The following is a 25,487-nucleotide window of genomic DNA, read 5'->3' as shown; positions in this document are numbered from 1 at the left end:
ACTGGAGGGTGCATGTGTGCTCACATACGATATACAGAGGGAGCTGGGCTCTTTATTTGCTAATCCTTTCCCTGGGCATTAAAGGATTTAAGAGAAAAATCAGAGGATAATAAAACGTAATATTTCAATTGTGCTTTATATTTGAAGCCCTGTATAAATATTAACTAATCCTTTCCATGCCCCCGTGAGGGAGTTAATTTTTACCTTCAGGTTACTGAGGGGGACAATCAGGTATAAAGATTAAATGATTTGCCCAAGGCAATATGGCAAGCCATTGGATAAGCCAGAATTAGAATCCAGGAGTTTCTGACTGCCAGGCCCAAACTCAGATGCAGCCCACTAGACCATGCTGCCTCTGTCACTAGAACTCGATCAGAAGAATGCCTCAGTCCATCCAGTGCGTGCGTGCGTGTGTGTGTGTACTCTTAACTCTTGAGGTCTAGAGACAAGCTGACTGATTGGCAGACCAATGTTTAATGTTTGAGGTCACTCACCATGTGGTAAAGGTGAATGGCCTTGCGCATGCTATCCTGGAGCTCAGATACAACATGTTCACACTGCTCAACGCTGATGCGACGTTCTGAAGAGGGAGAATAAACAAAAGAACTAAGCCATGAACATATCCCAATGTCCTAGACCATCCCCGCCCCCGCACATTTGTTAGGAAATCCATCTGTAGAATAACCACTTCTCCAACACAGCTGCTAATACTTATTTTAAAGGTCGTGTGTGTGTTTCACTCAACTTTTAAACGAGAGGCTAGCCAGACTGGCTTGAGCCACGCATTGTGGAGGCAAGAGCTGCACCAGCGTTCCTCACATACCTCTCTGGAGATGGTCCTCAGTTCTAACATTCCATACTCCCACTTTTCTAGTCTTCAGCCTCCGCTTAGCAGAGACTAACAACTGCCCTGATTTCTGGTCACTCAGTGTGATTTTGTAACTGTGGATAAGCTGAGACCATCAAAGCCTCTCTCACTTGTGACCCAAGTCAAGGTCTCCAAAGGTAAAAGGCATTACTAATCTCAAGTCCCACTAAGCAGCCCCCCCTCCTCTATAACTCCATGAACTTCTCTGTACACCATCTTCAGGATGAGACAAGCATCTGATGTGTTATGAAGATGAATTACAATGAAGGTTGTTTTAAACCGTCAAAATGTATTTCGGTTTGGGACCAAGGTAGAGCTGTCAGAGAGCACCCATGAGAATGGGAACCGTACTTTTCAACAATACATGATGTTTACCGCTATTACATCAGAATTATTAAAAAAAAAGAAAATCAAAAGCACAACTTCACCTATACACTTAATATCCCCTATTAACCCACCAGTCTAACAGCTGAAGGTGGGCAGTCTTTAAACACAACACAAATAGACAGACACACAGGCATAATTGCAGCTATTATCTCCTGCTCTGAAAGGCACTGGACAGTACTATTCAAACTCCTTTAGTTAACTAGAAAATAAAAAGTGGTCATAAGAACATTGTAATTCTGTACTTCTGAACTAGAGATGCCGTCCTTTGAAAGGCTGAAGGGGAACCTAGCCCCAGGCATCAAGATTTAAAAAAAAAAAAAAAAATACATGAAGAACAGATGAGCCAATGGCATATGCTGATGCTCCCAGACAGCATCTCAGATCCATGCAATCTTCGCCTCCTGAATCACCAATAGTCTGAACACAGTGGCTTCAATTTTCTTGTCGATGATCGTTACTAAATTAGAAACACAGCAAAACCCTCTCTGTTCAGCACCATTTCTGGAATTCTCCCATGATCTTCAATGTATGCTGTCCTGCTCTGTGAACCACCAGCACAGAGAGGCTGTAAAAATGCCTGGGTGAATGGGCATTTTCAGCTACAGGCTCTCAGAGGTGGAGACAGTACCTCTTCAGAAACAGACATAGGTCAGTTAACATGGTAATGACAACAATATTTAGTACTTCTACAACACTGTCTATCTCTAGATCTCACAGTACTTTCCAAAGATAAATATCTTTATCCCCACATTTTATAGATTCTATTTATAGAAGGGAAACTGAGGGACAGAGAAGTCAAGTCGCTTCCCCAATGTTACAGAGTGAGTCACCAGCAGAACAAGGATAAAAACTTCAGGTCTGTAACCCTCATTCTAATTCCCTATCGATTAGCTCAAACAACCCTGCTGTATTAACGTCCTTTTACAAAGTGCTTGCTGTACATTACCGGTACATATAAATTTTAAAAAAATGTGGCTGTATGAGCCTTTCATCATTTCTTGTTTACTTTTTTTTTTTTTTTTTTTGGGTGGTGGTGGATTTCTAGCTGCAGATCTGTCTCTCCTTTACAGATCTTGGGCTGAAATTTCCTGTTAACTGACCCCAAAAGTCATGTGACCTTTGCTCTGACTCTCAAATCTAGGAAAAAAACAAACACACCAGTGAAAATAGCTGGTCTGTGGCATTATGTTGTAGAATCAGATTCCATAGCTCCAAGTAGGTGCTAGCTCTTGAAAAGCCCAAATACCCTCATGGTTCTGAAACTTAACTACTGTGTAGTATTAAACTGTAAGCTCTTCAGGCCTAGGACCATGTGTCTTGTTGTAGATGTGTGTAGCATGCCTAGTATGACAAGGGGCTTCAATCTTGATCAGGGCATCTAGGCACTACTAAAATACAAAAAAAACCCACATCTAGATAAAAGCCTCTCTTCACAAGCTTTCAGTGGACACACTTTTTCTACATTTTTTTGTTTTTGACTGCCGGGGGTGTGGGTGAGTGAGTGAGTGTGAGAGAGAGAAATGAAGCTTTCCTTTTACAATCCACTGCTTCTATCCGAGGGGTCACAACCCATTGTTTGTAACCTCACAGTTCATCGCTGTAGAGAGGAAGCTAGCATTAGTGAAGGACCCTGACAAGCAGAAGATAATAAAAGGTGACTTATTTCCCTACACAGCTTGGTTAATAATACTGGGAAAGAAGATGAGTTAAGAGTTTGTCTGACCTTTCAAACAGGCCAATGCCCTAGACACTGGCCCCGATGACAAGTTAAAACAGCCAGGAAAGGGTTAAGGACTACCCCACCTGTCAAATGACATAGCAATGGATTCAAGGGAAAAATATCCCTTCTTTCTGGAGAATAACAGAGAGGCAAGGGAAAAGTCACTGGGGACTGCAGCCCCTGTGGAGCACGGAAATTGCTTTGTTTTGATGTTACCCATGAGTTTTCTATTAAACCAACAGATTGTGCCCTGAGGGGAAGGCTGGAAATAGACTGGGGCATGGCATTAGTTCTTTCTTGGGCTGGGGAGTAACCCTCCAGCTGACACCCTCCCATTTATAAATAATTCAGAAGTTATAGAGTATTAACCCCACACCTTTTTCTTCAACCCCAAAAGCTAGCAAGCTAAGGGCTGGTCTACACTTAGTCCGGACTTCGGACTAAGGTACGCAAATTCAGCTACGTTAATAACGTAGCTGAATTCGAAGTACCTTAGTCCGGACTTACCGCGGTCCAGACGCGGCCGGAAGTCTCCCCCCGTCGACGCCGCATACTCCTCTCGGCGAGCTGGAGTACCGGCGTCGATTGTGAGCACTTCCGGGATCGATCCCAGAACATCGATGGCGTGCCTCCGGACCAGCCGGTAAGTGTAGACTAGGCCTAAGAATCCTCACCGTGTCTATACATGTGTATTGCATTCCACCTGCCATTCCCTTTAGGGAAACTTGGACGCTACAAGATCTGCAGAACATTTGGCTGCTATCTGACTAAACATGATGTAAGACACAAGACAGAGAGGAAACAGAAATTGAAGCCAGAGTAAAAGATGTTAGACTGAAATGTCTCACCATTGAGGGGGTGACTTATGGAACGAGACAGGTGCAGACAAGACGAGACAGGCCAGAAGCTGGACGTAAAGAAATGTGATGGAATCGTGAAGCGGTTCACAAAGACAGGAGACAGAAGGGGGAAGAAGATTAGAGATGGGTATCCATGCACACCTGAGTTCTGTGCAGAGGCAGCCACTGTTGTGGGAGACCTTGGCCTGATGGGGTCTAGTGGACAAAGTCCAAGTGGGTTGTCTAGCACACAGCCAATGCTGGAGAACCTCTCTCTGCATCTGGGCACTGTGCTTTCAGGAGCCCTTGGGTGCAAGCCTTCTGAAAACTCTTTCAGTTTTGGATTAGTGACCCCTGGTTCATCCTGGCAATCTATCCTCAGTGCTGGATTCTCCACTGGGCTCTGTTTAGCAAGTCCCACAGACACAGCAATTGGGCTCTCCCTCTTGAAGGTCCGTCCCTCAGGAAGAGATGATTTCTTTTTACAGACCCCGGCAGGTGACTGAGGAGACTCCGGTTCGAGTGGGGTTTTTGATTTGGCGGTGGGTGAGAAAGAAGCTAAGGTGGGTCTGTCAGGCAATGGTTTGGGGATGTCAAGGATCAAGTGTGCCCGGTTTGATGATGCCAACTTGCTATGGAAGGACTTGGGTGATGAGCAGCTTACAACTTGCTGAAGGGCTGGCTTCCCTGGGACATTTTCTTTTGTAGGTGGCTTGTTCTTCTCAGTCTCCGCTGGGGGAGTTATCTGTGTCTTCTCAGGCCCCTGTGGACTGGTCCTCTCCTCAGTCAGTGTTTCAACAGCGTCACCAAGGCATAGATTTTCCCCTACAGAGATGCTGCGTGACATCTTGGCCATGAAGCTGGTTGTGGGATTCATGTAGGACTTTGATTTTACAACCTTACTGTCTTTGACCAGCAGGGAGCTGGACCCATCCATCTTCAGCAGGCTTGCAGACAATGGCCTGCAATGATTAGGTTTTGGATCCTTCTCGACCACCACTAGTGTCTGAGGACGCTGCTTGGTAGAGGATATCACTCCTGGACTCTTATCTGCGAAAATTAAACAGACAAAATGTACAAAACTAGATAAAGGCTGCAGTGAACTGTGCAATCAGAAAGAACCACAACTGCGCCAACCTATTAACTTCAGCTCAGCTTCTGGAACAGAGGCATTTAGAACAACTGCAACAGTATTAATGTTGACAGATCTCAAAGATGAGCTCCTGCTCCTCCTTCACTCCCCAGAGGCATTATTGCTTACCTTAAGAAGAAGACCCTCCCATAATGTCTAAGACTAGAAGACCTTAGAAACTAGGATTTTTAAGTGAGAGAAGAAACCAGAGGAAGCAGGTGAAAGTCCTCATTTCTCCTCAGCCTACTCATTTACATCGAGCAGTGTGGTTTTAACAAAAAATAGTGAATTTAGTGCTGGTGAAAGGGCCACGTTGTTGCCCAGCCAATGTGCCTCAATCCTGACCAATCCTGACCTACTGCAACCACCTCTGACCAGAGAGGAGTTCTTTGTTCACGGCTCATTCCATCCTTGGCCTCCCTGCTGAGGCTGTCAGAGAGTGCTAGTTATGAGGATGGCGGCCGTATGCTGAGGACTGAGGGCTTGGCCAAGAATGCTGACTCACTTCACAGTGGACACAGAGTATAGCTATTTCAGGATGTCCAGCCTTTGCTACTGCAGCTTGGCCAACCCACAAAGTCATTAGTTCAGCATCTCCAGTTCACTGCCACAGGGCACTTCCCTCCCCCTGACAGAATGCAACAACAATGGCAAACATTGACTTGTTTTGTTTGGTTTTTTTTTTTTGCTTCCAGTATTTCAGAATCAAAATGAAAGTTGAACTCTATCCTCACCAACCCCTCTATTCCTCCCACTCATTTGGAAGGCCAGTTAAGCCAGTGATTCCCGGCCAGAGCCAACCGTTGGTGGGAGCCACCGACTAGTCTGCTGGGTAATTAAGGATATTTTCCTTGGCAGACTAAGAGTTAAGGATCCCAGAGCCTGTAGCTCACCTATGATTAATTTACATCTCTACTCAAACTCAGTCCCCCCGCCTCCATTTACTCTTGGAGTTACACTGCAGTCCCATCCACGTCCTTACCGTCGTGAAGGAGGTCATGAACTGACTGGGACTTCCTCATCCCCACATTCCCAGTACCCTCTGGAAAGGGTGCAATAACTCTTCCAGGTCCCACTGCAAGCCTATTAGTCTCCACTGCTGACTTCCGTTTTCTTTGGGTGTAAATGGACCGGTAGGAATTTACACCATCCAGAAGGCTGTCATTCTCCAAGGCAGCATTACGATGGCTGTTCCCATTTTTCAGCAGGTCGACAGAAGCCTGCTTTGACTGGGCTGAAGCCTCAGTGGGCTTTTGATCCAGTATCAGATTTGATGAGGAGCGTGATAAACACCTACAGAGATAAGGCAGAGATAAGACTCTCAAGCTGCAATAAATGAATCATAAATAAATAAATAGATGGTGTTGGGTAAAGAAGTACAAAATTATTAAGCCAGCTTCTCAGGGGCAAAGATCTCGACAAATGGAGAGTGACATGTCAAATCAACCTGTACTGTCACCACACTGTTCTATTTTCCCCTAAGGCAGCAGTGGTCTCAAACCATCCTATCCTGGGTGATAGGATGAGCACTAAGAACCGCCAATAGCCCTGGGTCATGTGTTTCATGGAGGGACTTAGCAGGAAGGCAAGCCAGGAGAGAACGAGAGATTCTATCAGGGGAGGAATGGGTCAGATCAGGTCAGGACTGGTCCCTCCCAGCTCAGTTTGTCAACACCAAAAACCCTCTCTCCTTCCACTAGACTGCTCCCCAGAGGATCCCCCAGCACATTTGGCAATTGGTCAGTCCTGGCATAACACACATCAAAGCTGGTCAGTATCTTATGGGCTGCGTGTTTGGAAAAATCTTTTGCTCTCCTTAAGTGAAAGGCACTAGAAGTACCATCATTTTCATTTTTCCTCTAAGGCAGGGGAAAGTAGGATTACCCCCAACCCCCTCCCGTGCCCCCACAGTCTCTGCTCCACCTAGCTGGATTGGCAGATGGGCAGATAAAAACTCCATCACATATTCATGAATGTATGCAGCTTACCCTACAGCTGCTTTAAACTGGACTTTTCTCTAAAGCTCCCAGTTTTGCTGTGGCACAACTGCAGCTCTCCTAAAGCTAGTAACAGTAGAAGTGCGAGCATCAACCATGGTGGCAAAATGCCAGTAGATGGTGACTAACCCTGTGATGAGCAGGAGTACACAACCCAGTGGCAAAAACACTAGCAGGCAGACTACACTACCTCTGGAGTGGAACCTGCACTGCCACTAAAGCAATGACAGGAAGTTTCTCTAAAACCCTTAATGTGGACACAACCTGTGAATGCTAAAGGTAAACCTCGCTCAGTTTAAAATGATGCTCTCAAGTCAATTTGAACCCAAAGTTTAGATGTTGTGTTTAATAAAGCTTTTATAAAACCAATCAGTAGAAGTGTTTCCATTATTTTTGTTTCATTTTAATTTCAATGGAAACAGTTAATTTTAGAGGAAATAAATTCCCCTGCAGTGTTTATAACCTAGACACTCAATGGAAACCAGAAACGAAGCTGATTAGGAACTGACTATAAACAAAAACAAAACTGACTAGCACATTTTCATTGTCCAAGCTGAATGAAATGCAGAAAATAAAACAGAGCATAAATGGTGAAAAGCAAATTAGAGAAGAAGCAGTGTCACTTTAGGCCAATGTAGAGCAACTAAGATACAGAATGGACAATCTGATCTGTGACAGTTTGCAGCCAACCTGCCAGGTCCCCATCCAAAGAGACCACTGTGCCAAGGTATGTCAAACCCAGAAAGCTGCTGGCATGTTTTAGACCAGTGCCCAGGAAGAAATCTGTTCACATTACTAAAAAAAGCAGAGCTGTACCTGAGAGCTGGGGACTGGGAGAGAAAGCGAGAAGAAATGCTGATATTTTCAGTTCTCTCCAGGGTCCTACATGATCCACCTATGGATTCAGGGGGAAATGTGTAAATTATATAACAAGATGCAAACATTAGGACAAATGAAGTTTCTTCAGATGAAGTCTAGCAGGTGCTACTCCATTTCAGAGGAGACGTCAGAACTGCTTGAGGCAATAAGACAACACAGAGAATAATTTTATCTCCTGCTGCCCTTTTCTATTCTACTCAGCACATCAAAATTCCCCAGCCTCAAACTGTATTAAAAGAAAAAAGGGTTTCCCTAAGGATATTCCTCTTCCTTTCACCATAGATTCTTCTTATCCTGTATCTAGGCTTGTGGGAGAAAAATAAATAGCATGCAGAGACGATGCTAGCTACAATCATTCTCATGACTAGCAGGACACTCTGATCCCTGAAACAACTGATACAAACTAAATCTCTTTTTCCAATTTCATGTCCTCATTCTCTCTCTCTGTCCCGCTTCTCATCTGTCTTTTGTGATGTTTGCTATGCAGATATGCACCACTAGAGGCCCCCCCCCATCTTATTATACAGATGGACACACTGACCATTTAATTCATTTACACGGCAAAACTAGAGATGGGACAAGAGAATGTGACTCCCAGATTCCAAGGACAGCGCTTCACCAGGTCAACAAGAACAGTTCACTAACCCAGTGTTTCTCATCCTTTTTGTGCTGGTGACCCCCTTTGGACTTGAAAAAAAAATCGTGACTCTCCACCCCTACTAAGACTTGAAAAGGTAGGGGACTGAAACTGCCGAGCCCCAGCTCTGCCGCCTGGGGCTGGGGCTGACAGCCCGAGCCCAGGACCCCCCTAAACCTGTCCCACGACCCGCCTGGAGGTCACAACCCCCAGGTTGAAAAACACTGCAGTAACTCAAGAAACAAGGATTCCTTTTTATAGGCCACATTTCCTTACACACATTCTCATCTGCACATTGTGGGAGTTATCAGACACCCTTTTCTTTAGGCCTTTCTACTTTGCTTCACCCCTACCACCTCCCCACCACACACAGGCAAGGTTCAGCCGTAAAGTGTGAGCCACAGCAAGACAGAACCTTCGGGTCTACTTGGTTTTATAAAGCAGATAGGTCTGGAGCTATCAAAATCTCACCAGGGAGAAAGTTCTTCCACTGGGTTTGAAGGTGTACCTTTTTCACCACCATTGACCAGAGTCTCAAAATGCTGCTTGAGGAACTTCTCCTGATCTGGAGTCTTGGGGACCTCTCCCTCCAGCATGCTAGTGCCTGCATCCTCCTCGTCCTCCCCATCCACCTGTTCCTCCAAGTCTGAGACACCATCCACACTGAGGGGCTCTGTGCTCTCAGAATCTGGAAGGATGTGGAAAATAATGTACAGTAACAATAATGTCTGCATCCTGGCCACAACTGAACATCATTCTTAGAAGAAGCTACTCATGAAGGTGGTACATTAAGGACTAAGGTCAGAGCACCAGCAAATCAGCATTACTGCCATTAGGATGCCATTCCCAGATGTACAATATTACACAGACAGCACAGCCCACAAGGACAACAGCATAGAGTGGCCTGACTGTGCAGGTAGTTAAGGGAGCAGGCAGAAATCCACTTCACTCTTTAACCCCTCTCAAATGTACTCAGGGAAGTGCATATTCAGAAGTACCTGAATCTTTATGGTAATACCAGGGTGAGCTTTAATAGGAAAGTAGCATCACCTAAAAATCACATCACGTCTTTGAGTCCAATTTGCCACCAAGCCTGGCAGTGAACGATCCCAGTAAGCTTCTGCAGTGTTCCATGTGGCGTGCAAATGGGCTCATAACATGTATTCACATCTCACCTTCATTTGGATGATCTGGGCTGGAGAGGCGACTGCTACTGTAATCTACCGAGCAAGCACTGTCAGGACTGTGCTTATCAGGGCATCCGTTGCTGTGGTAACCTCTAACTAGCTTCCCGTGGGGCAGAGCTTTTACTTGGAACTCACTACAAGAGAGACAGGAAGAGTACAAACTAGAAGAGATGCTTTGTCCAGTTAAATATTATAATTTTTAGAGTCCTTACTTGTGTTAGTAACACCTTTGATTATTTAAAAAAAGTTATTAAAAAAATTAAGTTTATTTCTTTTACCATTTATACAGTTTATTTTTGCATTTCATTAGGCTTGGACAGGAAAATCAAACTGGTCTGTTTCACTTTCTGATTATACTCTGTTTCACATTTTGATTCTCAGGCACTAACAGAGCTGCTATGGTTGGATTTCCAACACTGCAAGAAAATGAATGCACTAGTCCATTTAGAGAAAAAAAAAAAAAAAAAGAGTATTTTCCATAACATTCCTAGTTACAGATTTTGTAAACTCAGTTTTTTCCACAATTTGAGGCCTAAGCCAGTGTCTTTCCACACTCTTATATCCTGTTTCTCTGAGGGTCTTAGTGTTGTGAAATAAAACAGATTCTGAGGACACCAAGACTGATTTTCCATCAGTGAATACTGCATGGAAGTCAGCATTAGAAGATTTGAATCCTTGCTCTTGTCCCAGCTCCACATCAAAGAGCAAGGCCAATGGTACCCTTTCACCTTATTTGTGAAGATTAGAGTGTTCCATTTCATGGAATACTTTGGATTCAGACACAAGTTGAGCCCAGGCTCTAAGATTTGACTTGGAACATGAAAGTCACTATGACAGATATTTACTGTAAGATAACTGTAGGGAGATTAGCCCTGACAGCTTGCAAACTATGTGTGCTTTGTAACATGTCCAATCTGTATCCAACACCACCACAGGCCCTCCCTTTCTAACATGCTGGAACTGCACATGGGCCTGCTCTGTCTAAATATTATTACTATAAAATTAAAAACATAAATAAAGAGAAACTGGGTTGCTGGGGGGGTGGGGGGAGATGAGGGTGGCTAAAAGTTTCAGCTACATAAAGTTGGCATGCACTATTCTATGAGAGCTCACCTAAAACTCACAACTGTTAATCTGTACTGGAATGGGGTAGGGGAATTAGTGGAAGGAGAGGGAGTGTTATTCAGAAAAGGAAATAGGGGGAGTGAAGGTGTAAAGTGGAATGGTCTAAAATAGAAAGGAAGAAGAGAAAATGGAAGACAAAAGGTCTTCTTAGTCTCTCTGATTCCATTTAGCTGATGCAGTCATCGCATGCCTGTTCATTAGCTTTGTCCAGCCTAGTTTTAAAATGTCCCAAACAAGCGGGTTTCCACCACATCCCTAAGATGGCCATTCCACAGCCAAGTACATCTCCACCGTCAGGAGGGTTTCCAGCATAAGATTTTCCATTACTTAAATTCAACCCACATAAGGGAGGAAGAAAAAGAGAGGTTCTTCCAAGTTGTCTATTTCAAGGAGAAATTGGAGGAGTTTGCCAACATGCATGGCTTGCTCGCAAGCAGAGATTGTTTTACTGAACCCGAGGTTCAGCTCCCTTTAGAATCGGGAGTGTATTAGTGAAGTCCTTAACTAAATATGTCCAGCATCGAGCTGACAATAAATCACCTCACCCAAGTTACCACAGCTGCAGACAAGGAAAACGATGCAGCAGTGGCTTAGCCATACACAGAAGAGATTGTTTGGCTTTTTTAACCTGCTACTGTCGGTGGGGTGGATCTCATCTTGTTCAGGGTAGATTACACATTCCTCACTCTCAAAGGGCTCCAGTTCCTGAGTGAAAACCCCCTCTTCACAGGACACAAGCCGAATCATTTGGGGTCGGACGCAAGGCCGGCTGTCCTGAGGAGCTATAGAGTCTCCAACCTGGTGCAGAAATACAGAAATAGTAGAGGTTACTAGTGTATTTCCTTGACGTCAGCAGGGCAGTGTGGGAGTTATATAGTGCCAACTACAGCAAGGGGTGCAATTAGAAAACAGCACTTTTTTCATTGGCCCTGTCCCATCTCCCCTCCCACCACACAAACATACATACCCCCATCTGACAAGATCAACCAGCTATTACACACACTGACCCTGATTCTCCTCTCAGAATCATAGAAGATTAGAGTTGGAAGAGACTTCCGGAGGTCATCTAGTCCAACCCCCTGCTCAAAGCAGGGCCAACCCCAACTAAATCATCCCAGCCAGGGCTTTGTCAAGCCAGGCCTTAAAAACCTCTAAGGATGGAGATTCCATCACCTCCCTAGGTAACCCATTCCAGTGCTTCACCACCCTCCTAGTGAAATAGTTTTTCCTAATATCCAACCTAGACCTCTCCCACTGCAACTTGAGACTATTGCTTCTTGTTCTGTCATCTGCCACCACTGAGAACAGCTGAGCTCCATCCTCTTTGGAACCCCACTTCAGGTAGTTGAAGGCTGCTATCAAATCCCCCCTCACTCTTCTCTTCTGCAGACTAAATAACCCCAGTTCACCTGAGCCTCTCCTTATAAGTCATGTTCCCCAGCCTCCTAATCATTTTCATTGCCCTCCACTGGACTCTCTCTAATTTGTCCACATCCTTTCTACAGTGGGGGGCCCAAAACTGGACACAACACTCCAGATGTGGCCTCACCAGTGCTAAATAGAGGGGAATAATCACTTCCCTTGATCTGCTGGCAATGCTCCTACTACTGCAGCCCAATATGCCGTTAGCCTTCTTGGCAACAAGGGCACACTGCTGACTCATATCCAGCTTCTCGTCCACTGTAATCCCAGGTCTTTTTCTGCAGAACTGCCACTTAGCCAGTCAGTCCCCAGCCTATAGCCATGCCTGGGATTCTTCCATCCTAAATGCAGGACTCTGCACTTGTCCTTGTTGAACCTCAGATTTCTTTTGGCCCAATCCTCCAATTTGTCTAGGTCACTCTGGACCCTATCCCTACCCTCCAGCGTATCTACCTCTCCCCCAGCTTAGTGTGTCCACTTATACCAACATAAAGCAGGAGTAACTCCACTGAAGTTAGGTACCAGCACAGAATGATCCATCTTGAGCTAAGTAGTCTCTGGAGCAAGATAATTCATTGCTTACTAAGACCTGTAGTCTTCACAGGCCACAGCACTGTGTTAAAGATAAACTCAATCACAGGCTGCACTAGAACTCTGTGGGCCTCAGATGACATGCAGGTCAGCCATTCCTGAAACTGAGGAACCATGGCTCAATGAGGAGGAGTGTTCTAGACAGAGGTCACCTGGCTACCAGTAATAAAGTGCAGGAAATCAACCAGGCATTTAGTGTGTCAGGCTCAATTCCCATTGGCCAGCAGCAGTCAAAGAACTCCAGGAAGACTCCTGTGGAAAGCCTTAGGTTTCCCATTGCCTATATGTTGAATCCACAGCCACTGTTACCTTGTTGACATGCAGAGAGAGATCAGCATGCTCTTCTCTGTCATCCCCATTGCTGGTCTGGGACAGCGAGTCTCGACTGGGGGATCGAGAGACTGAGAAAGACTCCAGCTGGCGCAAGTCCAGCATGGATTTAACCGTCAACTCTATGTTACTGGTTGGCTGGGACCAACGGCCCCGCTGCCGGGGAATCTTGTTCATTGCAGTCTCTGAACGTTGGATCTCTGCAATTTCTTTCGCCTGGAGGAAGTCGAAAGAAAAAGATAAGAGCATTGGAGGTAAAATTCTGCTTATGGAGAAATAGAAGAGAAAACCTAGGATCAAGTCAAAATAGTTGTCTATGCATCTTCCTAAACCCAAAAACCCTTAGTCATACAGAAAGCTTTTGTTATAAGAGCCTCATAATGTGAAGATGATCCAAGTGCACCCTCATTGTAACAAAATTTAATTAACCAAAGAAACCAATTCAAAAGTTTTCATGTCAAGACAAAGTGGTTCAGTTAAATTTCAACCTCAAGCAACGTATCCTCCTAAAGGCTCATTATTCAGGACTGAAGTGAAGGAGCATGATACCAGAGGTAAAGAATTGCCCCAAAGGGTCCTAAATATATATGGAAGAGTATCCAGCCTGTGTGAGATGTTGAGAAACCCCAAGACTCTCCAATATAGCTACTAGATGTATCTGTGTAAGGCAGTGTGAAAGCCCAGGAGTGCTGGGTCTCATGCCATTAGCACAAACTGAGACACCGAGACTCTGCTGCACTCAATAGTAACAATGGGTAAAGAGGTGATTTTATTATATGGACTAGGATTTCAAGCCAGATCCTTTTAACATTTTAAAAACTCTCTCTCACATCCTGTCCTCCACCGACAATGGGACTGACTGACTAGATGATCCAGTACAGTTAGATCTATTCCAGGATTAATTTTTATGATGATCATGTTCTACAAAATCGTAAGCCTCTGACTGCCAGATGCTGGGACTGGATGACAGGGGATAGATCACTCAATAACTACCCTGTTCTTTGTTCTTTCCCTCTGACCCCCCTGGGATTGGCCGCTGTCGGAAGACAGGATATTGGCTAGACGGACCATTGGTCTGTCTCAGCATGGCTGTTCTTATCCTCTAGCCACAATCAGTACATGGTAGTACTGGACACTTCCTCCCAATTGAATGCTTCCTCACAGAATGGCCACAGCAATGGGATTCCTGCACTGGGAGATTTCTCACTGCAGTATTCCTACCATCAACCAGGATTAGTAGTTTCTGGTCTCCATAGATACTCTTCCTTATGATGAGAAGAAAAATTTTAAAGAATTAGTGACTCACCCTCCTCATTTCCCAATGGGAGAGGCTTCTTGAGAGGGAAAAGTCTGGATCTGAAAAAAGAAAAAACTATATCTAGTTGGCATCCTGGCCAATAAGGCTATTTTATCCCCCTTTCTTTCCTCTAAAGCCTCATGGCTACTGCATTTTCACTTGTGATACCTGTCCCCAGTAATGATAACTGCTAGAAGCAGGTACGGTAGACACCATTAGAAGCTTGGATCTGGTTTCCACTGACCTCTGTAGCTTTTTATTGAAGAATCAGAAGCCCGAGGAGTCACTAGATTAATAGCCCCCATAGCTCTGATTAAAAACCTCTTTGGCCAACCGGAATCAGTAAGAATCTGTTGAAAATTCTCATTAGGGAAGTCAGAATCAGCCTCTCTCCAGCTCGGCATAGGCAAGTATGGCTGTTCATCACCCCTCTGCTCCCATCCCCCAAAAATATTCTCTTGGTATTTCCCTTCCTGCCTGCACTTGATTACACCTTCGCTATTCCCATGTCTCTTCTCTGCCCCATACAGCCTCACAAGTCTGCCGAGGCTCAAGTCCCCTTCCCTTTTCTCAGTCCATGCCCTTCTCCTTTCCCATTTATACCTGAGTCTCTCTCAGGGTTGCAGCTGGATTGAATTTGGAAAGACTGTAGCCCATTTAACTCGTCTTCATCATTTCCTTCATCTTCACCATCTTTGTCGCTATCTGATGAAAGCACTGGCACTGGCGATAGGACAGAGGTGGATTCGTGCCTGGGATGAAGGAATCAGAAGGAACATTTGGACAACATTACAGTATATCATAAGAAACCCCCGTACGCAACCCGGTACTCCCACTTTACACCCATCATACAGCACAATTAACAAGATGTATCAATTTCTCCAAACATTTCCCTGATCCTCCTGCAAAACCTGACTTTGAGCCACTGTTCGAAGGTGCAAAGAAATAGACCAGACCAGTGGCAGTCCAGCATGTTCATGTGTTAGGAAGAGTTAGAGAATTTTGACTAGAACTGCATTCACTAGAGCTGAGCAAAGTACAACTGTAGTTTCATCTTCCAATTTAAACCAATATTCAACAGTAATACTGTAGATAGCCAAATTTAAGGTCAAGATTGTCAGGACCTATTTAAGAGAGAGAAACAATTTCCTTTGTTGGAGCATTCTATGCAACATAAACATCACAAGATGTTCCTTTTGATGGCAGTTTGACATTTGAGAAACAGATGGATATTGTAAGAAAGACCAGTTTGATTCCTGGATGCAAACCTGTTATACCCCAGTGACCTCGCGTGCACAGCTCATGCACCATAACATCACCATGCTGTGTGTCAGCCTTGGGGCACACTGAATAATGTCAAACATACCTTGGATAGATCTTTAATCAAAATGGATAAGAGAGGCATTTTTGGCATGGATCCCAGAGGCACCCCAAGCATAAATTTCCATCAACAAAGGACTTATGAGCACAAGAGACATTTTACCCACTCAGTCAAATTAGAGCTGAACCAAAATCAGCTGAAGTAACAAAGTAAATTAAATAAATTAAAAGCCTTTGACAAATCAGTCAGCACAGCACCCATGCTGTGACCTTGGGCAAGACAGCCCAGTGTAACATTAGCAACCTTTACAGAGGGCTGTGGGTGGGTGTCAAGTGCAAGACATTCAGGAGACAAAAATAACTCATCTATCAAATACAGAAACATCTGGCTAGGGACCAAATTCTCCTGCAATTTACAAATTTCAGGCAGTACTAAAATAGGATCCTCTATACTATGGTGGCACTTTAATTTCTATTTTATACGGAAGTGTAGAGGGATCTTACCCACACCTTTTCAGATGACTTTCAATATTTTAAGAGTAGGGGACAGAATAGAACTGAAAGTTTTCTTAGTAGATTCTTCCAACAAAATGGTTCAATTGCAGATTGCCCTTCTCTGATTTATCCATCTGCGCCTGTGAGTTTCTGCATCTTTCCTATTGGTCTCCATGTCTCTCCAGTCTGTCCTTCTCAAGACTTTGTGCCTCTTGTGCCTGAGTAGTGAAATTCTGCCAGGGCTCATGCATTATAACCTTTTGTGTATGTCCATACTGCAGCTGGGCACCAGTCTCCCAGCCTGGGTAGAGAGAGACTAGCACCATTGGGGCTCAAACTAGTGCACTAAAAAGAGGAACGTGGATGTTCTGGCTCAGGCTGGGAGTCGGCTCTGAAGGCTAGTGGCTTGGGTGGGCTTAAGAGTCCAAGCTCCAGCCTGAGCCAGAACATCCACATTGCTAATTTTAGCATGCTAGCCTACGTCCCACCAGCAGGAGTCTGTCCACACGGGTTGGAGACCTGCTCCCAGGTGCAGTGTAGACATATCCCAAGTGGCTATCCCGTATATTTAAAAAATTGTGTATTATGGTATAAACCACAGGAGACAATGCTACCTTTGATACACTGGTAGGTTTGATGGTGGTTTTTCTGTTTGGTCCATCGAGGGCTTTGTTGGTATTTTTTTGTTTATCAGGTTTTTTTAATAACATTACTAGTCAGATATCTCAAACTTCATTGATTATACTGTGTGTCAAGTCACGGCTACCTTTTGGGAGATTCTTGGGCATACTGGAGCTGGTGGGAGTTGGGAAGGGCTAGTAGATCAACCAGAATGGATGCAATTTACACACAGAAAGGTACACCAAAAGAAGGTCTCCATTTGACAAATATGGACTGACAAAATTAATAGGGAAAGAAAGGACATATGGGATGTAAACAAAATTTTAGAACCATGAGAGAGGTCAATGCAAACTGCACACAAGCTATCAAACACTATCAGTTTGGTTCTGTCTAATGCAACTTTAAGTCTTGGTCCTACATTATCACAACAAACCTTACTCTCTGGACACCCTTCTCTGTGCCCACCTTTATGTGGCCACATGCGTTCTTCAAATATACTCCCATGCCTGGTTACTGTAGGTAATATTTTCAAAAGCACCCAAGCCTCATTGACTTGAAGTTTAGGTGCTTTTAAAATGAGACATAGGCTCCCAAGTCATTTGGGTGCTTTGGAAAAAATATACCCTGTAATGTCTATTTTACTTGTCCAAACCACACACCGAATCACCACCTTTATTTCCTTCGCCCATTTTGCTCTCCATGCCTTCTTCCATAAACTTGGAACCCTCTTCCTGACCCTCCTCCCACTCTTCTTCCAGCAGCCCTATATGAACCCTGGTCTTCCTCTCTAAGTAACAGTAAAAACAAATCTCAAGATACATGTGTTACTCATTTAAACCACCACATTATTTTATTGTCCTCAACTCTTGTTCTCCTCCCTTGCTCCCCTCATTCAGCATTTACCTTCTCTCAAATTTATCATCTGATCTTGGGTCCTGATCATGCATCAACTCCTTCCCTGGGGGTGGCCCTGTGCCCATTTGAAGTCCCATTGATGTTAATAGGGTGCCCTGCAGGTGCAGAAATCCACCGACTCAGGGCTAGTTACAGGATTGGGGCTTCAACTATAAGCTCCCTGGGGTAGAGACATAGTCTTTGGTCTGCAAAATGCCATATAATGCTATATAATTAACACATCATTGTACCTATGCCATTTTGTGTTCTGAAGTTAATTCATACTTAAAGGATGCGGGGGAGGGAATCTAAGAACAGTGACTGTTCTTATAACAGACACACTTACAAATGTTGTAACACTGAGCCTGTGTTGCTTGCCCCCTCAAAGCTCAAGGACATATTAATCCTGTTAGAACACTCTAAGAGGTGATGGATGCAGAACATACTGGCAGTTCTGTATTTCCTCTCTCAAAATGTCTGTGGATTGAAAGCACACCCCTTTGTAATTATCACAATGGTACTGATTAAAATGGAGTTATATTGGTGTAAAAATGGAGTAACAGTAGTGAATCAGGCCCCAATCTTGATTTTACATCAAACGCCTGTCACATTCCCAGCCATGGGAAATACCCAGCTTTCCTGGAATGGACCACTGCCTCATCAAACATTTGACAAGGGGTTATCAATTTAGAATAAATCCAAGGACAAACAGTGCTTCTCTAGAGCACATACAAACTCTTTACACTGGTTTTAGAAGCACTAGCCAAAATTAAATCAAGTTTATCTCCTGCTAGTAAAGATAGAGCTTCAATAAAATCCTACAAAAAGGGGATTTAAAAATACATTCTGCTAACACATGCGTCTATAATCCCTGAAACTTTCCACAGTGAGATCAGTGTAAAACCTCTCTTGCAAATAACTCAGGACCAAGTGCTTTCCAAACAATAAAACAATGTGTTCACACCAAAAATCAAAATTATATTAAAAGCCTCTATGCAACTCCTAGTATGAAAAGCAAAAATATCTCAGAAAAGCCCATAATGCACCAGCGATATGAAATGAGCACAGGCTACATTTTCCCAAACAAACAAACAGCTCAAGTTAAATGGGGAGAACACATCAGCAATTCTCATGACTAGAAGCAGAACCCAGAGGGATATTGCATGCACTAGAGAAAACAACAGAAGCATAAAAACGAAATGGCTCAAAGGAATTCATTATTACATAAGGTGGGGTGCAGAACAATAGGATTCCAGGACAATAGTCAGTGAGGCCAGTCCACACACTGCCAGTTGCAGCTGGATAGACACGGCATTATTTTAGATTATAAATCTTCAATTCCCCACTGCCTAATCAGTGCTCTCGCTTCTCCAACTTTCTGAAGCTCTCTTTTTTTGCTCATCCACCTTGGGACACTCTCAGAACATGGAGGCATTGCACCAATTAGCTGGTGAAGCAGATCACCTCCCTTGCTTCCTACCGAAACTGTAAACAATACAGCTCTGAAAGGAGCCTCACAAAATAAAATACATATCCCTGGGGATGGAGCATCTTAATGCTTCTGTGGACCTTGTACCTAGACCATTTACAATACAATACTCTTACACCTCAAGAAGCAACCCAATTCTATACAGCCACTTATGCACAGATTCTGAAGGCAAAACAAGAGGAGATATTATATATCTATAAAACATGGACTCTTACTCAAGATCCTCAGTTCCTCTGCTCCACACAGTGGGCTATTCCTTCAAATTCAGCCAGCAATCCAAAATGCTCTGGAACTGTCTGCCGATAGCCAGTGACCACACTGACAGGTCGAAACTGAAAACAAGCTTTAAGCTGACCAACCTAAAGTGTTCCAGACTAGCAAAGAGGTCACCAAACAAGTTTTCCAAATTGCTTGTGCTGGTGTGGCACCCATTCAAGCCGCCAGCAAGAGAATGTGACAGAGACAAGTCTCACCTAGTGCCAAATGAAACTGGGAGCGTCCGTCACAGACTGCGCCTCAATAAGGCAAAGTTGCAGCTGCTGGAATGATGGAGAGTCTGCTATAAAAAGCACATTGCTTTACAGCTCTAGCATTTTGGCTAGAAAAGGCTGCTTCATGGCTCAATATTGAGGCATCCCAGAATAATTATTGCATGCATGTCGGACAGGAGATACTTCAAGGAAAGGAAACCTTAGTCTATGCTCAGTGAAACTATGCACACAGACTTTCCTCCTGCACACTCTGCTCCCAAAGGGAGGGAAAGGTTCTTGTAATTCTTTCAAACAACCAGTCTGGCAAGACCTTCATCACTTTGGCACTTTTACATCCAGATTTTAACTCCGAGTCATTTGAGGAGGAAAAGGAGGGAAAACCCAAAAATATTTATGGATCCAATTCTCATTTTGATACCATGTGAGCCTGCTCAGGGCTGCAGATATTTCCCTCCTCCACCCCTCGCAGATATTTCCCTCTCCCAAATTAATGTCAGCACATAAAGCCACATATTTTACATTGAACTGATCCACAGCCCTAAAAGCCCAGCCAGTCCTCCCAGCTGAGTTTGTTCTGTTTGAAACTCAGAGCTCAGTCCTTGAGTACCATTGTTCAGAGGAGGATCACTGGATAAATTTAGATCTATTCCAGAGTTTCCAGTTTGTGCGGTTTATTTTTAGACATGTTTTGTTTACTGTAAGAGCAAAAAAAATCTGACTAGCCAGCAAAAGTCATTCCCCTGGATTTATATTTTTTAAAAGTGACCCTCCCTGAAACCTCCACTCCTGGGGCTAAGTTAACAATGAATACAGCAGATCTCTAGGACCTGCCAGTGCTTTTCACCAAAAAAGACCAACACTGCAAAAAACATACAAATGGCAGGTATTTTTCAGTGCATACTTTGCATAAATCTAGCTGCCAATTTTGACAGGGTGGTTTTTAACATAGACCCAAAGATCTCTAGCCATAAATTACCAAGTTCTCCTTGACAGGATGTTATGTACCTGTCTCAGTATTGCTTTGAAAAGTAGATTTCTGACACCATGTTCAGCATTAATTAAAGAGCTGTGACATTCAGTACAGATTACAACACAGAATGAAGCGATGCTGGATGTACTCTGCCATTAGATCACAGAGACAGGTTTTAAATCCAAAAATGCAGAGATTAAGAACAAGCAGCACAAGAAACCAGTGTAAAGCGGACAAACAACAAAAGCAAGAGAAGCTGGAAAAATACTCTTGGTGAGGGATAACAACCTCCTGCAGTTAACCCAAATCCACCTTTAAATGTCCCACACAAAATAATATCCTAGCCCCACCAACTGTTCTCCCTCTTTGCACCTCTCACCTCTTACCTGATAAGTCCAGCTGTCTTGTGTGGTGGTGATTTCTCCACCTGCTTCCCTCTTTGCTTCATGTCAGCTAGCCGCTGTCGCATGCTGATGGTCATCTCAGAACTCAGGCGCCAAATGAAGATACAGCTGGAAGTGGGGAAAGAGTGAACAAGTTAAGTTTCCTTTCAGTCCAGGGTTATTAATATTCTCCATCAGTGAGGCTAAGAATTTCCTTTCTGGTTTTGGGAACCAACCTAAAGGGAAAAGACAGAGCCCAGTGGGCACAACTAGACTGCGTGGTACTTTGGAGACAGACATTTAGAGAAGCTCTTCTCCCACAACAGGCCTGACCATACGTAGGCTCTCTGGCTGCAGAGACTTTTCTATTGACAATAGATGCTTTGAAGCTCCTCTTTTGGGGACGTAGGTAAGGTAAGATTTTGTATATTTGATAAATTTTGTATATAGCACCTAGACGTTACGGCCATAAGTGCTAAAAAAACCCTTTAAAGACACAAAAACTACGGGGCTCCTCTGGTTGGGGAGCATCCTATCCTCACGGCATGTCCACTGATGTTCAACCTCTTCTCAGTGCTGAATGATTTCCCCCCCCCCCCCCCCATCCTCCACTAATCCACTGGGTCTAATCATACCGAGGTAGAAACAGGGAAGTAATGGTACTGTCATTACCAAAGGGCTGTACTCCTTTTGGCCCTAAACGGGATTTAGTAGGGTTCCTAGACCCCATCAAATGCCAGCAAATTGGTATTCCAAGGTGGTGGTTACAACCTCCTTCCAGGCTACAAAGGAGTTTGCTTTGAACTGTCCAACCATGACTTTTAAAAAAAATCCTTTTCTTGTTATTTCAAATCAGAGGAGCTTACAACCACCACTGCAAGCACTGGTGCCCCATGATTTTTCCGGAGGCACAAGTTGGTCATATTTTTAAAGTGACAGCACTATATGTTACACCTAGTTATTCAAGGTAGAGAGGAGCCCAGCCTACGACGTTTGGATCTAGATTCAAACTTCCCCAAAGTTTACACAGGATCCAAACACACATTAAGATGCACCTGAAAATGAACTGAAGCCAGTACAGTCTACGGAGCATAGATGTAACAGGCAAGAAAGATGCAAGAAACATTGCTAAGTAAGTGGGGAGCCCCATTCTACACAACCTGAAGTTTCCCAATTGTCCTTGAGTGCAGCCTCACGTAGACGCCATTAGGGTAACACAATCCTATAAAAGAATCTTGGTATTTCTATGTACTACTGACTAGGTTGAAAAAATGTTGACAAAAAACTTTTCCCCATAGAAACATATTGGTTTCAACAAAAATTTCATTAGGAAAGTTTCTCAGATCCTCAATGGAATTTCTGGTAGTTGGGACTCTCACCTGAGATGTGGAAGTCCCAGGTTCAAGTCCTTGCTCTACCAGATTTGGACCGGGGACTTGAACCTGCATCTCCCAGGGAAGTGCCCTATTCTGGAGTTGGGGTGGGCATTTGTGTCTGTCTGTCTGTCTGTCTGACTCACTCAAATTTTTTCATGGAAAAATATCAAAATATTTCATTTTGGTTCCACAGGAGAATGAAAACAAATTTCAAAACCTCAAAATGTTTTGCAAAATGGAGAAGTTTTGTGGCCAGCCCTACAGTGACTAGATTCAGGAGCATTGTTCCCAGTTATTGAAGCCATTCACATTTACACAGACTTCTCCCGAACAGTGGAAACTCCCCAGCTAGTTTTTTAAACAGCAGAGTCAAAGTTGTGAGAGGCTGCAGCCAGAAGCTAAGGCACCCTTGGCTGGCCAGCTGCATCCCTTCACAGGGCAGCTTTCTCTCTCACACACAAAAACAACAATGGTTATAATTCCTGGATGTGACATCAACAGCATGAATTACAACTGAGAAAGCAGACCCGGCCTGTTCATGAAGTATCAGGGCAGGTCAAACGTGTAGATAATTCATGGGCAACATCACAGAGTTTAGGGACACAAAGCTCTGCACAATCCTGCCCCGCCTGCTACTCAGCTCCAATCTTCTCCATAGCTCCGCCCACTAAGATTTCCTGGGTTGTGCAGCACCTATTTGGGATCTAGGAAGCACAGAGATTGTTTCGGACATCACAACACAGCCATCACAATATTGCGATGCCCTGAATGTGTGTGCTCCGCCTGCTTTGCAGAGGTGGTTTAACTCCTGCATGAAATGGCACAAAACCACAGACTGACACTCTACTGAAGGAGGAGAGGGAGTTAATATCACAACAGCAAACCCCGTGCTTACCTGTCACCAGAGACAGAGATCAGGTGTTTGCAGTCGTTACTGAACTTCATCCCAGTTACAATCTCTGTGTAAAACAGAACACAAGAACAACGCCTCTTGAAACATGCCACTGCCCAGCACAGATCACTGGTAAAATAGATTTGCTGGACTCAGCTCTGTACTCAAATAATGATCAAATCCAGCATGTTTGCATGGAGCAGAGATACACAAATTCCCCTATCACATCTAGGTGGTCCCTCTAGGTCAGAATTAAGATTGATTGATGTATAATAATGTGGAAAGCCCACACCTGAATGAAGATGAAGAATGAGCAATCTGCCCACCTTGGAAAGTGATCCTTTGGAGTGCTGTTGAGATGTATTATAGAGGCTTATGATTCCCTGGAAAAGGAGTGGCTGGTTTATAGTCCATTTGAAGTGGCTGATAAACAGTAAAATGTTTTACAGAATTTTTATGAGATTTTTGAAATAAAAAAAAAAAAGTTGGAATTGCAATAAATATTTTTGATTGTCAAAATTTCAGCCAGCTCGACTCATGGTCAAAAGAACCCAAACATTTCCAAGGTGGGTTTTTTTGTTTGTTTTTTAATTGAAAATTGAATCACCAATTAAAAGTTTCATTCAAAAGTCAGAAAAAATGTTGACCAGCACTACATGCCACAGTATAACCTGCAGCTAAAAAGGTACTTGCTGAAGCTTCTGCAACTCACCTGAGTGCCCATACATTGTGGCCACACACTCTCCAGAGTAGAAATCAAAGATGGAGAGGTTCTTGTCAGAGCAGCTAGTTGCAATGTAGAGACCCGAGGGATCAGTCTGCACCTGATTGAGGAGTACAGGAGGCAGAAAGGGCTGGTGAGACAGTACCTTAGACAGATGCACAAGAAATGCCCAGAATGCCAGAAAGAGGGGCACACGCATCACAGAAAGAAAGGTTTAGAGTCACCCTAAGCCCTGTACTCTAAAAGGGCATCAGCATAGGTGCTGGAACTAGGGATGCTGGAGGTGCTGCTGCACCCGCCAGCTTGAAATGGTTTCCATCTAGTTCCCTGAGCTGAGGCAGGCCAAGTAAAACTAGATCATCCCTGACAGATGCTAGCTAACGTGTTCTTTAAACCCTCCAACGACAGGGATTCCACAACCTCACTTGGAAGCCTATTCCAGCGCTTAACTATCCGTAGAACTAGAAAGTTTTTCTTAATATCGAACCTAAATCTCCCCTGCCACAGATTAAGCCCATTATTTCTTCGCCTACCTTCAGTGGACATGGAGAACAATTGATCATCATGCTCTTAATAGCACTTAACATATTTGAAGACTTATCAGCTATTCCCTCAATCTTCTTTTCTCAAGACAAAATGTGCCCAGTTTTTTTAAACCTTTTCTCATAGGTCAGGTTTTCTAAACCTTGTAACGTTTTTGTTGCTCTCCCCTGGACTCTCTCCAATCTATCCACATCTTTCTGAAAGTGTTGTATCCAGAAGTGGCCACTGTACTCCAGGTGAGGCCTCACCAATGCCAAATACAGCAGACAATATCTCCCACATCTCACATACCACACTCCTGTTAACACACCCCAAAATATTTGCCTTTTTCACAACTGTATCACATTGCTGACTCATATTCAATATGTGATCCACTATAATGCCCAGATCCTTTTCAGCAGTACTACCACCAAGCCAATTATTCCCCATTTTGGGATGGGCATTTGATTTTTCTTTCCTATCTATAGTAATTTACACTTGTTTTTACTGAATTTCATCTCGTTGATTTCAGACCAATTCTCCAATTGGTCATCATTTTGAATTCTAATCCTGTCCTCCCAAGTGCTTGCAATCCCTCCCAGCTTGGGGTCAACTGCAATTTTGTAAGTATAGTGTCCACTCCACTATCCAAGTCATCAATGAAAATATTCAATAATATCAAACCCAGGACAGATTCCCATGGGACCCCACTAAATACTTCCTCTCACTTTGACAGCAAACCATTGATAACCACTCTTTGAGTAGTCTTTTAACCAGTTATACACCAACATTATAGTAATTATAGATAACATGACTCTCACCCATGCCCCTACTCAGCTGCCAAACCATCCAGCAACCTTATGACAAGCCCCCAACCCAACCCACTTGTCAAAACTCTC

General features: G+C 43.9%; 1 protein-coding gene across 3 annotated transcripts in view; it reads right to left on the bottom strand.

The window, feature by feature from the left end:
* The window catches only part of MAPKBP1 (mitogen-activated protein kinase binding protein 1), a 133,537-nt gene that overhangs the window by 5,333 nt on the left and 102,717 nt on the right, over window positions 1–25,487 (bottom strand). The window contains exons 19-31 of one of the 3 annotated variants that reach the window (XM_034769136.1): window positions 24,055–24,166; window positions 23,346–23,409; window positions 21,078–21,203; window positions 15,015–15,163; window positions 14,421–14,470; window positions 13,094–13,330; window positions 11,400–11,569; window positions 9,635–9,780; window positions 8,968–9,147; window positions 7,760–7,838; window positions 5,929–6,239; window positions 3,977–4,864; window positions 495–580 (exon numbers count right to left, since the gene is read on the bottom strand). In XM_034769136.1, the coding sequence (XP_034625027.1) occupies window positions 495–580; window positions 3,977–4,864; window positions 5,929–6,239; window positions 7,760–7,838; window positions 8,968–9,147; window positions 9,635–9,780; window positions 11,400–11,569; window positions 13,094–13,330; window positions 14,421–14,470; window positions 15,015–15,163; window positions 21,078–21,203; window positions 23,346–23,409; window positions 24,055–24,166 (2,598 nt within the window). Of the gene's footprint in view, window positions 1–494; window positions 581–3,976; window positions 4,865–5,928; window positions 6,273–7,759; window positions 7,839–8,967; window positions 9,148–9,634; window positions 9,781–11,399; window positions 11,570–13,093; window positions 13,331–14,420; window positions 14,471–15,014; window positions 15,164–21,077; window positions 21,204–23,345; window positions 23,410–24,054; window positions 24,167–25,487 lie in introns of all 3 variants that reach the window. The other 2 variants (XM_034769135.1, XM_034769137.1) reach the window with 2 other exon arrangements.

Source organism: Trachemys scripta, chromosome 4 (genome assembly GCF_013100865.1).
Source record: "Trachemys scripta elegans isolate TJP31775 chromosome 4, CAS_Tse_1.0, whole genome shotgun sequence".
In the NCBI taxonomy this organism is placed as follows: domain Eukaryota; kingdom Metazoa; phylum Chordata; order Testudines; family Emydidae; genus Trachemys; species Trachemys scripta.
This window is presented reverse-complemented; position numbering and strand designations above follow the sequence as displayed.